Below are 13,111 nucleotides of genomic sequence, written 5' to 3'. Positions count from 1 at the left end.
TACTCAGGAAGCCAAATACGTTCTTAGATGGTACTTTGAGGAAACAGTGGCTTTACCTCTTGCTGTGTATGAGAATCTCAATCATTTGAAGCAGACTCATTGTTTTCTTAAGCGATCTCTTTGTTACTGCTTGAACATTAACAGAGATCCTGGTAAAAAGGACTTCACACAGTGCGCTCAGATTTCATGCGTGGCGCCCACTCCTTGCTGCCCTGGCTCTTAATGACGTTTGCTGCAGTGGTAATGCCCTGATGTGGGAGATGGCTGCGCTGTGGAGCATGTGGTAAATTATCAGACATGCAAATCAGGCCCAGGCAGCTGTAGAATCCTTAATTACGGTGCGGGTCCCCCACAAAGGCACCTCTCGCCGCCCCTACGGTCCCCTTCGACTCCTGGTGCTGCACCCCCATTCCCCCGGCCGACAGTCCCCTGCACCCAGACAGACAGATGGGGCGGGCAGGGCTCGGGCAGCAGGGCAGAGGAGCAGGGACGGGCTGGTGCTGGTGCCGGGGGTGGAGCTGCTGGTTCAGAATTTGGATAGTTTATTTTTGGATTATATGTCTGTCTGAATCACATCTTAATAGTTTACAAAAAGTTGAATCTTTAAAAAAAAAATTTAATCACAACCATTCAAATAGCGATTTTGATTAGTTAGTTTGCAATTAATTTTGCTGCTCTAGCTGCATTGTCTGCACGTCTTTCTTTGCACTATGTTTGTTTTAAAGCATGTTCCTGAAAGAGCTCAGACATGTTTTTGTTTTTTCTGCTCTGATCTAAAGACCCCTTGCTGTTCGAGCCTAAGTAGATTAATATCTGATCCGCATTCGAGTATCAAAATAAAAGCTTTGTTTTTGCTTTTGCTCAGAGACAAATACATTTTTAGCCAACATTCTGACAAAAGGGACTTAATCCAAAAATAATTCTGATGATGTTGTCAGAGCAGCATGAACCATTTTGTACACAGTGCTGTGATGACATCGCTGGCCGATTCAATGCTAATGTGCCGAATTGTCTTCTTCCACTCTGAGACACACGCAGCTAATTGAACATGAATGAGAGATATGCTACGGGTGAAATCTAATCCTGTCTGCAGCTCAGCCTCCACAGGAGAAGACATGTCTGCCTCAATCACACACTCCAGCACCCTCAGCTTTGGCACAAAGACCCCTGCGATGACCCAAATTAGCTCCCGCTCCCTGCCGTGAGCTTATATTAACGGAAATTACAATCTGACAGCAGCATCAAGCATTCCTGTCAGCGAATTGACACCATCTCACTGATAATTTTAGATGTTTATGTGAAGTCTCCTGGCAGCGGTCTAGTCTGCACGACTGGCTATTCTCATGCAGGATCTTTACAACCCCCGGGTTTCCTCTGGCCCGCCACCCCCTGCTGTTTACACTGCCCTCATTGCTCTTTCTTCTTCTCTGCAGGAGCTGAAGTTACCCGTGTACCGGGCCCATTCTCCTCAGATTGGCATGCGGCGGTACTTTGCCGACCTGTTGGCCATCCTGAGCAACCGCTACCAGCTCTGTCCTACTGCGCGTCACCTGGCCGTCTACCTGCTCGACCAGTTCATGGACCACTACGATGTGGCAGTGAAGCAGCTCTATGTCATCGCTCTGTCCTGTCTGCTCCTGGCCAGTAAGTACACCCCCTTCAACATGTAGGAGGGGAATATGGATTTACATTACATTACACAATATGAAACAGAGGACAGGGCCTGTATCTAGTACTGGTTTTGAGTAGATGTATCCAAACTGCACACTGGTTTAATCTGGTTTAGGGATGAGGGTCACAAATTTCCCCGGCCATGCCATAATACACCAATCATCCCCTCTTGTTTCAATATTGCTGCTGATTTTTACTGAGAGAAATCTAACCTGCCCTCCACGCCACCAACCTGCTGTGCATCCACCACAGCACAGACTGTGAAAGCATGAGATTCTGAAGGAGGCCTTTAAGCAGAGACCTTGGGCTAAATCGCCTCCTGCTCAGTATGTGCTCTGTAGTTCTAGTGCGCTCAGAATAGAAGCTCTGAATGTGGTTTTGCACACATGGTACAAGGTGAAGCACTTCCTGACGCACAGCTAATTCGAGTTGGGCACGAGTTTTTCTTGAGCTCACAAACACGAAGCAGAAACAGACAGTTGAGGTTGTTTCTGCTGAAGAAATGTCTGGCTGTATTTGTCAAACACTGAACAGCTGCATCACTGTGCTTTAACATACACCCTGCATTAGAAGGCTTTGTGACCTGGATCTGAGCCTGTCTTGGCTTGATTCAAAGTGTATTATATCATCAGACACCAGCCCTGGTCGTGTTCCTGTTTTTTCTATGATGCAAATGTGCCCACGATGCCTGGTCGGGTCTGTACTGCCGTTATTACATGTCTGTGTGGTGATTATCGGACTGAGGTTTTCTGTACATTAATGCAGCCCTTGGCATCATGGGTAATTAGACTAATGATGGCGTCAAAGCGGGAGTCTGGATGTGAGCCCCATTCACTTGGGGGGCCGGTGTGTGTGCGCTTTTCCAAAGTGTGTGTTTGAGCTCAGCCATCTCTGCAATCAGAGCAGTCTCCGCGAGGAGACGCTTCAGAGACTTGAAAGAGGTTTTATTCAAACGTAATCTCTGGAGAGGTTCAGCCAGCGTTGGGTTTTCTCCTAGAGTAATACATCAGGCCTGTTTGGTCAGAAGATCTTCATCGTTTCTGCTCTTGATGAATCAGATATTTATTGAATAGTTTCATTTGTGGCCCTCACTCAGGCTCTGCTCTCTGTGGCTCCTCCAGGACTCTGTCGTGATTGATGAAGGCTTGAAAGAGTGTTTGATTTGAGTTGTCTTGGTTTTTATCTCTCCTGAGGTGCTTTGGAATCTGCCAGAGTTATTGAGCTGGCTCCCCCGGTCTCTGACACACTCTTACATGGTCTGTGTTAAAAAATCTTATGGTTTTTCTTCTCACCTAATTAAATGGTCCCTCTTTTGTATCTCTCAGCAGTCACCACTTAATCCTGTTACTGTGTGTGCGGGAGCATTCGTGTTTATTCATGGATGAGCTGTTCTTCATTGGCAGCAGGAAGATTACCAGAACTTTTTCACTCAGACAAGGATTAAGTTTGTTCCTGTGAAGAGCACTTTTATCAGAAACTTCAAACATTTTTAAAGTTCTTTAGTTAAAACTGCTGGAGTTTGGATAAATCAAGATAAACTGTTTGTTTGGGACAGACCAGTTGAGCACATTTATGAGTGCCTTTGTGTGGTTTTGGCTGTTCAGTGAACCTGAATAGGAAAAGGCTGCGTGCTGCAAAACCGTCAGTTTTGGTCCAGTTTGCACTTGGATAGTGTCGCAGCCCGGGGGTGGGGACGGACTGTGTGCTGAGGGGCACCTGCCATATGCTCCTCCAGTCAGGCCTCAAACAAAAGCCTGTCACTACAGCGGGAAGAGCCAGAGGCTCAGCGAGGGGGAGGGGCGAGGAGGCAGGACGCTGCTGTGAGCAGCCGCCTGCGTCTGTTTGGACTGTAACATTAAATGATAATGAGAGCAGTCTGACTTAGACCCTCAGAACTCGGTCCATTCTTCTTTTTATTGACCCCAAGACGTTGAACTGGGCTCATGGTGTGTTTTTCCACCTTGAGCTGCTATGCTCTTGCGGTGGGTCACCTTACACAGACCGGCAGAGCGAGCCGTCCTGGGACAAGCAGGAAAAAGGCCTGTGTCCCTGGGGGGCTGGGAAGTGAGTGCAGCGGCACTTCAAAGGCCGGTGGTGGCTGATGTTGAGCAGGAGAGAAGGGAGGGCGAGGTGGTGGCGTTTCCAATTGAACATGTTACAACTGAGCCTCTCTGTAGGGTGCTCCAAAACCTAAAGGAAATACATTCCTCTCCATTGAAACAAAGACAGGCTTTTTGTTGATGTTTGCCCCAAGGTTTTTAAATATTATATATCAATTAAATATCAAAATGCTTCCTCCTAAACATTTCCTGACTCCAGTGGTAGTCCAAAGGTTTTGTTTGCCTCCATTCTTCTCCGAGCATCCAACAGGCAAGGCCACATAACGTCCTTGGTGATCCTGACGGCAGCTCCTATACAATCCGCTTCACACTCATATACATACATAAGGCTGCGCTCTCCCTGGTCACACAGGCATTTGCATGAAGGGTCAAAGGTTACCCCTGAGCGACAATGTGGTGGCCGCCGGGGCAACTAGGGCTTATGATGAAGCGGAGACAAATTTCACAGCTCCAAATGAAAGATGAACCACAAAGAATAGCACTTTCAAGAACGTGCGGCTTTCTGGGAGTCAGGGATGACAAAGACTGTATGGCCATTTATAATTAATGTTCGCCCGTGAGTGGAAATGCGCAAACTGAAATGGAAAGCCACTGAAAGAGAGACACGCTGATATGCTTTGTTTATTTTGTCAGTTGGTCTCGAGTTTCTCAGCTGCCCCTATCCCTCCTCCCTCCTCTAACACACCTGGAAGAAGACTGCCTCCCCATCTACCTCTTCCTCACCCATGACCCCTCACCTTTCCCACACACTCACTCCACTCTTTGGAAATCAAGAGTGTATTACTTTGGTTGTTAATGAAAAAACCGAGCTTGTGTCAGTGGCTGCCGTGTGTTCGTCATATAGCTGCATTCCAGGTAAACTCCAGTCAACGCGGAGGAATGCACAATCTCACAGCTGACTGACAATCTTCACTCGTTTATAAAATATCATATCAAGAGCGTTTAAAACCTGTATCAGGCTTTATTACTGCTTTGTAAAGTACTTCGACTGCCTTAGACATGTGACATTACTTAAGAAATACCTCCAGGCCTGAGTTATCAAGCATTTTAGATGTGGAAATCAACAGAATATTCTCAAGTCCAAGATTTGCTGCTCAATGAACAGGGAAGCCGTTCCAACACGAGCTAAGAACAATGAAATCGACCGTCAAACTTGGAAAGACTGCACAGAGAAGACCATGTGACCCTGGACATGATCAGAACAGTAAAGTAGACTTTGGGGTAGACACGTGTTTTGAAGGCAGAAGAGGAGAGATGGATTTAATATGAAGGATGACATGATGCACCACTCCAGATGGGAATATGATACGTTTAAAACCGTAAAAATAAATACTAAAAGAATGTGGATAGATGACACAAACAACGGACATGGTGTTTGTTTGTTTTTGTTTGTCAGCAGTAGCCAAAAAAAACCCAAGTCACTTTCAGCCAATGTGTCCAGGTTTTCCACTATACAATTAAATGCACATTGCACTACAGCCCCAGTACAGCTTTCCCACACATTGCTTTTTATTGAAGCTGACTGTGCAGCCGGCGAAAGTGAATGCTCACGCCACAGTTTTGCCTTACACCCCGAGGAGGCGGTGCAGCACAGTGCCTCCAATATTAGATTTCTCTTTTTGAAACCTTTTTAAAAGTCCTTGTGTTCACCATGTGCCCAGTCGGCGTCAGTAGTAAGCCTGCAGTGCTATCACATGGAGCAATAAGGATATAGACTCTCTCCATCTCACTGGGAGGGTTTTGGAGGAGACTAGGGGGTGTCGCTGGTGTTTTATGGCCAGCGTCTGTGCGGACTTTGTGAAACAGCCGTCCGAGCTGTGGAGGATGTGAGGGTGAGAGAATGAGGCAAGTGTGGACTGGGCCTTTTCCACAGCATTTCCTGTTCTGGTGGTTGGACGCCATTACTGCCTCGCTGCTAATTACCCTTTAGGCCGTTGGGCTGTTCACTGACTCCCCTCCCCTCCCCGCTCCTCAATGCTAAAAGATGGCTCACAGCACCAGTGATAAAACTCGCGCTTGGATGAGGAGGTCTCGCTTCACTGGACTTGGCCATAAAGATGCAAATGTTACTTTCCCAAAAATAAAAATAAATTTTAACTGTGGCTATGTTTCCTGTTGTAGCAAGTCACAAATGATGCAGTTTTGTAAAGATAATGCCCACTGCAACATCAGAATACTCAGGTCTTATGTATGAAACCTGCCAACGCCTTAGTTTGTGCTCTTGTATTAGTTCAGCACTTGGTTCTCAACTCATATCACGACAATTAAGACACTATTCAATTAAAAATGTTACTTATATACAACTTATAATAAAGACTAATTTAAAAAAGCAGAATTTTCTCACAGAGTTCAGTTGATTTAAATGCTGATTAACATCACACTTTTCTGAAGAATGTTCCTCGAGGTGTATATAAGTTCCCTGTGTGTTCAATCTTAATTTTATAACCACAATCTCTAATCTCTAATTTAAATCAATGAATGCAAAGAATGTAAATTAAGCTCCTTGTAGACAATGGGCTTTTTAAATCACATCCTTCATCTCTCTCTAATGTTGAGTGTAAGTGGGAGCCCAGTTGCAGTATCAGAGTAACCCGACACCCCTCACCCTCATTCTTAAAGTTTGTGGAAAGAGGCCCATTGGAGGCTTGGATTAAAGGCAGAGTCTTCCCCCAGGCCTCAGGGCGGTTGCTATGGAAGGGAGAGAGGATGTCGCGGGACATCAGGGGGGCTCTTTGGCCTGGGCTTGTTTTTAAATGTGTTTGGTGGGTGCGAGGGCCTAAACATCATGGCTCGGACTGCCTCACTTTCATATAAAGTACCTCACATGTGTAACCCATATGAAGGGTACACACGCAGCACCCAGAGCCTGTTAGCTTCATAGTTAAGCTTTTGAGCCAGATGTTCGTTAATCATCTTATGTGTTAATACTGCAGCAACTTGTTGAGCTTGTTTTTACTGGACCTCCATGTGTTATATGCACATATCACAATATTTTGTCTGGATGTTAAGACCAAATAACACATGCACTTAAAGTTTAATTGCTGAACACAAGGCCATCTGTTTTCACCTCTGTGCTTCCTGCAGCTAATGATTCTTTACTAAGCCCAGAGGGATGTGAGTGCCAGTTTTAAATCAACCCTCACTCTGTGGTGTTCAAGAAAGAAAACGCTTATATTCAGTTATATTACTAGACACTTTCCTTTGTTTACAAAATGTAGGAAATAGATTCTTATTTGTTCTGTAATGTGGAGTTGTGAAGAGGTTCCAGTTTAAAGTTTAGCTCTTCAGTGACTACAGCTGTCTATCATTCACTCGGCTCATCAGAGTTGTAAAGTAGCCACTTACATGTGCTTAATTCCTGCCCTTGTTAACCTCTTTTCAGGTAAATTTGAGGAGAAAGAGGACCGTGTTCCCAAACTGGAGCAGCTGAACTCTCTGGGCTTCATGTGCAGCCTGAACCTGGTCCTTAACAAAAAGGAACTGATCAAAATGGAGCTGCTGCTTTTGGAGACGTTTGGCTGGAACTTGTGCATGCCCACTCCAGCTCACTTCATTGACTACTACCTCCACGCCGCCGTGCAGGAGGGCGATCTATACAACGGCTGGCCCCTGTCCTCTTTCTCCAAGACCAAGGCCTTCATGGACAAATACACACACTACTTTCTGGAGGTCTCGCTGCAGGGTGAGTAATGACAGCCCCGCCCCCCTTCATTTTCAAAGATGTGTCCGTTTAACTAAAGCCCATTTCTGGCTCTTTATAGACCATGCCTTCCTGAGTTTCCGGCCGTCCCAGGTCGCTGCTGCCTGCATTGCTGCATCTCGGATCTGCCTTCAGATCAGTCCCAGCTGGACCACAGCTCTGCACCTCCTCACAGGCTACACCTGGGACCACCTCACACAGTGCATCGAACTCATGCTGCTGTAAGGACACTGCGCTCTCATTCAGTTTCTGCTTCTGTTCTTAATGTTTTATAACTACTGTTTATTCATAAAAGAATTAAAAAAGAATACATGCTGCAGACTACATGATGCAAACATGAGTAATGAAGGTTGAGTAAAATGGGCCAAACCGCGGGGATCATTAGATGTACTAAACATGGTCATAACAAATGTGTTCTTTTGTACAGAGCCCATGACAACGATGTGAAGGAGGCCAATAAGAGTAAATCCACTCCGCCGCATAGACAGTCTTCCCTGCAGCCGCAGCTCTCCTCTCACCTCTCTCCAGTGTCTGCTCTTCACAGACCCTCCCCGTCCTCGTCCACAGCCTCCACTCCACAGCTGCTCTTTCAGCCCGATGCCTTTCCACACATCTCCCAGCATTCCCCCTCTCTGTCACAGCTGCAAGCTCTGGCGGACTCTCAGGCCATGGCTCCTGTGGTCAGTGTTTCTCAGGACTTTCTTCAGACCCACAGAATGGGTTTGTTAGCAGGTGCTCCAGCAGTGACTCCAGGGCCCACATTTCCCACATACCCGAGCCTTAGCGCAGGTCTTCAGCCCAGTTCCAGGGCGCTGCCGCTGCAGGGGCCCATCTCCATGCAGATGGCTCTGGCAGCTGAGCCGCGACACTGTCTCAGCATGGCCTACAGCAGCGGGTATCTGGGCGCCCACCACACCTTCACAGCGGGCTGCTTCGACAGGTGACGCCAGGAGACGGAGAGGGAGTGTACCATGCATCCATCCCAAGTTCCAACCAAAAACCCCTTCACAGACCTCTTCTCTCTCTCCGTCGCTGCACCTTCTGCCCCTGTGCCCTCCGCCCAGTCCCAGAGACGCCTCAAACGCAAACAGAGAGCCAAAGGCAAAACTGACCCCGTGGAAATCATCACTCTGACGTGACGAAGGCTTCACTAAGACATTGTTAACCTGCTTAATGCTATGTGTTATGAATCTGTCATCACTGTGAATGAGACTCATCGAGACACACCCTCCTCATTCAGTGCCTGCTCTCAGTTTGGTGAAACTGAGTCTGTTTTACTCCAGGTAATCTGTTGCCAGTATAGCTGCTGTTTTTACACGTTCCCACCTCCAAAATGTAGTAAAAAAAAAACACACAATATTGCCTAAGAGCTGTTGGAGCGTGAAAAACAAACCATTGTTAAAGTTTCGACTCTACTGGTCCCTGTAATTGACTAGTATCCCAAATGAATGATCATGCATTATCCAAGTCCCCTCTCCTTAACTCAAGCTCCGTCTCCAAAGTTAAACTGAGAATTTGGTTTATGAATTCAATTGTGATCCCAATGTGTTCAGCTTTGTTCAAAGATTTAAGCCACGTGACTGGACCGCCTCAGTGAAGCAGACTGTGTTTGATTGTGTGTTGTACATATGAATTGCTGCTGCCTTTTGTGAACTGTTGGTTCTGTCTGTGTGGATGTTTACACGAACCACTGAGTATCAGGGACTTAAAAAAGATTACTTGAATACGATGCCATTGAACCACACCATAGCTTTTTATTTATGACGTCCTATTTTTCTCTTGTTTGTTTTTTTTATTTAGTGTAGATTTTATACCATGTAGGAACAGGCCAGTTCTAACAGTTTTGTTTGTTCCTCTTTCTGTATTTTCCAGCTCAGGTTTAAAGGGTAAAGGCCTTTCTATTACTCTCTTTTGTGCTTTAAGTGGGTGCTATTATAATGCATCTGTGGGGGCTCTCCTCCTTTTCATCACTGGACCATACTTAGGAAACACTGACTGAAAACGGTTTTACTGTAGAAGTTACTTGACTTAATTTAATTTGCTTCACCTCACTGGCCACTGGACATCCTTCTGTATCAGTGCCTTTCTTAACAATACCAGCTGAAACTGAATATTGTGCCACTAATATCTCAATAGACTGATAAGCACATGCTACATACTGTGCGTTTGAGTTTGTACAGTTTTCACATTCCTTTATCATGCTTTTGTTCATTGCTGTTTTTGAAAACTGGATTTTTGTCATAACAGTTACTACTCAAGGACAACGTCTCACTGAGGTGTCAAAAGTGCAATACATTACATTCTGTTCAAACCAGCATCACTGCTCAGTGCTCGCCTCAGGTTAATCGCTCTTAAGTGCATTTGACGGGTTACCAGCACCAGAACGTGGTTTAAACAACTATATTTGATAATTTAATTTAGTTTTCACTTCCTTACTGGAAATGGGTTCAGGATGTGAGTTAAGAAGAGGTGCATTTCCTCTCTTCCTATGTCACTTGTTGTTTCAAAACAAGGGTAGGTATTGGCCCCGAGTGTATATTTTCTGCCTTAGAAAATTTTCAGAAATGTATTTACACCAAATTGTGATTTTTAAACACTTATTTACTCCAAAAATACTGAGATTCCTTTGAGAATTGGAGAACCTCCCCACACCCCTTGTAGATCCATACAATAGTGTTTGTAAATGTGGTCACTGCGGGGAGGCTTCATCCGCCATTGTTTGACTAAGACCCAGCAAACTATTGTTTTAACCTCTTACCCCCCGCTTTAACCAAGTGTTTTTTCTCCAGTTCAGCTTTACCCAAATTGAAAGCGTCTTGGTGGAAATTGTCAAAAGGACAACGAAAATGAGACGAAAATAAGATGAAAATGCCACAAAAGTGCAACGAAAATGTGACGAAAAAGCAATGAAAAGTGACAGAAATGTGACGATAAAGCCAAAAACGAGCTACAGAAAAGTGGTGAAAAACGATGAAAATGTGGGAAAAATGTGGGGGGAAAAAGCGACACCATGAGGAAAAAGCTCCATTAGGATGATTTTTGTAGGTTTTAGCTTTCAAATGAGGCATTGCTCTGGCCTAGAGGCTGTAACCTTTTAGATTTGGTTAAAAGTGAACTGGAGAAAATGCGCTCGGTTAAGGCGGGGGTTAAAATATAGAAAAAAAACACTTTTTTCAATTTCTTCCTGAACATGCCACTGATGTTACACTATGATTAATGCCCAGACCTGACATTATCCCATCAAACTATGTTACCATTATAAATACATATATAAAAACCTGTCAAATGCACTTTAAGTTCTCTCCGTGTGTGATCTGACTTGCTGTTGCTTGCCATACTATTGCTGGTGACTATGTTGCATATTGCAGCCACCCCAAGTGATAGATTTAGACAGAATGATTTTTTTTTTCTTTAGGTAGTTTTACCATGTTCAAAAACACACAATACTGGTAATAGTATTGGAATAACACATGAACGTTCCACTTATATTTTTATATCCTTTTGTAACAAACTCTAGTGTTGGTTTGAGTGACACTGACTGATAAAAAAAAAGAGCTCCTTTATCAAATGTGTCACGGAAATAAACACATATTTTAATTTTGAACCAAACGACTAATACATTTTGTTGTGTTTTGTACGGCTGACTGCACAGGGCCTTTAATGGAAGCATCATAGAAAGTCTTGAATTGTTACCACTTACCTCGTGTTATGCTTCAACTACTATTTTGAGACTTAAACATCAATGTTCTAGACTATCACAATATTTTATGTGATAGCCTAGAAAAAACGTCATTTCTGGCGATATATACAGTGGGGAAAAAAAGTATTTGGCCAAAATCCAATAGAATGTCTATGTGAAACTGACCAAATTATTTTTTTCCCCACTGTATACATATGTTTGTCCTCAGCCTATATTTGAAGAGTTTTGTAGTGCTAGGCTCGTGCTAGGCTAGCGCATGTCTATGGTAACTAGTAGCCTGCATTAAAAACCTCTTCAAAATCATCGGGTAGTCCTCCAAATGTTGCCATATCTGATTTGTAGAAAGCTCCTTTGTGAATTCCACATGTAGATTTACTACTGTAGATCTGGTAACCTAGCAGATCACACCGCCGTTGCGTAGCTTACAACCAGGAAGCTGATTCTGCTCATTACGCAAATATAAGTTATTTTAAATGCAAAATGGTTATATTTCAAAAATTATTCAGTCAACACAAACATTTATATCGGTAGTCTGATGTCATAAGTGATTTGCCTCAGGTGCACTGTGCTTGGGTCAGACTGTTTTTAATGCAGGCTACTAGTTACCATAGACATGCGCTAGCCTAGCACTACTAGCCTAGCACTACTAGCCTAGCACTAGCCTATCACTAGCCTAGCACTACTAGCCTAGCACTACTAGCCTAGCACTAGCCTATCACTAGCCTAGCTTTAGCCTAGCACCACTAAACTCTTCAAATATAAGGACTGCATGAATTAAGAGCAGGTAAAGCTATTGCTCCCAACTTTTTGACTAAGTTGACTTTCTATGTGCTGTGAATGCATGGTTCAAATTATAATTTTCTTCTAATCTGTTTTACTAAGGAATTTGCTAAACAAAACTTTACCAGGCCAAGAGCTAATGAATGTTAGACAAATAAGAAACGAGGATGATAGAGAGATTATTCATCGTTGACTCACATTCGGTATTGGGGAAAACAATGTGATCCTGTGTGTATTGTGTGCAAACAAAAATGCTCATGCCTTTATCATGAATCTAGTGATGACTGAGTACATAAAAGAGGGTTGGATGCAACTGTGGAAAAAAAAATTAACAGTACAGAATCATGCCACAGTCGTTTCTCCTCGTTCCACTGCCTACACACATCTGAACAGAGCCCTTTCATTGCTTTGTGACTCTTTCTAATCTATTCAGCTGCAGCGCACTGTGTCCCTCAAAGACGCACCACACCAGACATCATACCCACATGCAGCATAATAAAGCTAGGGTTTAGACTTGCAAACAGTGGAGCCTTTTGCTTCACTCTTTTTAATTCTCGTGGCTACTTGTTTTGAAGTTTCCTAAGTTATCAAACATGCTTAATAAGAAGAGCTGTCTTGTTTGCCATAGTATCTTTTACAGGACTGAGTGATTCTAATCTCCCTGTTGATCATCTGCCTGTCTGCAGAGTGTGGGGGCACTGGGGGAGCTGAATGCTGTGGTGGAGGTTGTTAATGTGGTAATGGATCATTGGATGTGGCCCATTGTTTTCAGGCCTGTCATGTGTCTTGAAGGTAGAAGTGGGATAAGTGGGGGTGCAAAGAACAGACACACTTTTGTCCCTCGTGGCTCTCAATTTACTTCAGTGTTGGCCAACTCTGCAGCTTATTATCACAAACCAACTCGGCTAAAGATAACAACTAAGAAGAGTTATTAACATAGAATAGGCCTAGTTTGTTCCTCTCACGTTGACATATAGGCTTTCTAAAAAGAATAATTTGTCACATCTATAGCCTACTGTAAAAGAAGATGCTTTGAGCACACACAAGGAAAAGTGCAAGTATAAGGCCAAGCACTTTTCCTCCTGGGCAAGTTTTAAAAAAAGTAAGTACTTACATACGTTTTAAAACTATGATCCACGA

At 44.1% G+C, this 13,111-nt stretch overlaps 1 protein-coding gene across 1 annotated transcript in view; it reads left to right on the top strand.

Annotated features, from left to right (window-relative positions):
• Positions 1 to 13,111, top strand: part of ccnjl (cyclin J-like) — a 194,104-nt gene that overhangs the window by 2,547 nt on the left and 178,446 nt on the right. Inside the window, exons 3-6 of the mRNA XM_079556478.1 lie at positions 1,434 to 1,644; positions 7,174 to 7,473; positions 7,553 to 7,712; positions 7,919 to 10,319. Of these exons, the coding sequence (XP_079412604.1) occupies positions 1,434 to 1,644; positions 7,174 to 7,473; positions 7,553 to 7,712; positions 7,919 to 8,435 (1,188 nt within the window). The 3' untranslated portion in view covers positions 8,436 to 10,319. The remainder of the gene's footprint in view (positions 1 to 1,433; positions 1,645 to 7,173; positions 7,474 to 7,552; positions 7,713 to 7,918; positions 10,320 to 13,111) is intronic.

The sequence above is a fragment of the Gobius niger genome (assembly GCF_951799975.1).
Source record: "Gobius niger genome assembly, chromosome: 5".
Lineage (NCBI taxonomy): Eukaryota > Metazoa > Chordata > Actinopteri > Gobiiformes > Gobiidae > Gobius > Gobius niger.
The sequence above is the reverse complement of the archived record's forward strand: the minus strand, read 5'-3'. Positions and strand labels throughout refer to the sequence as shown.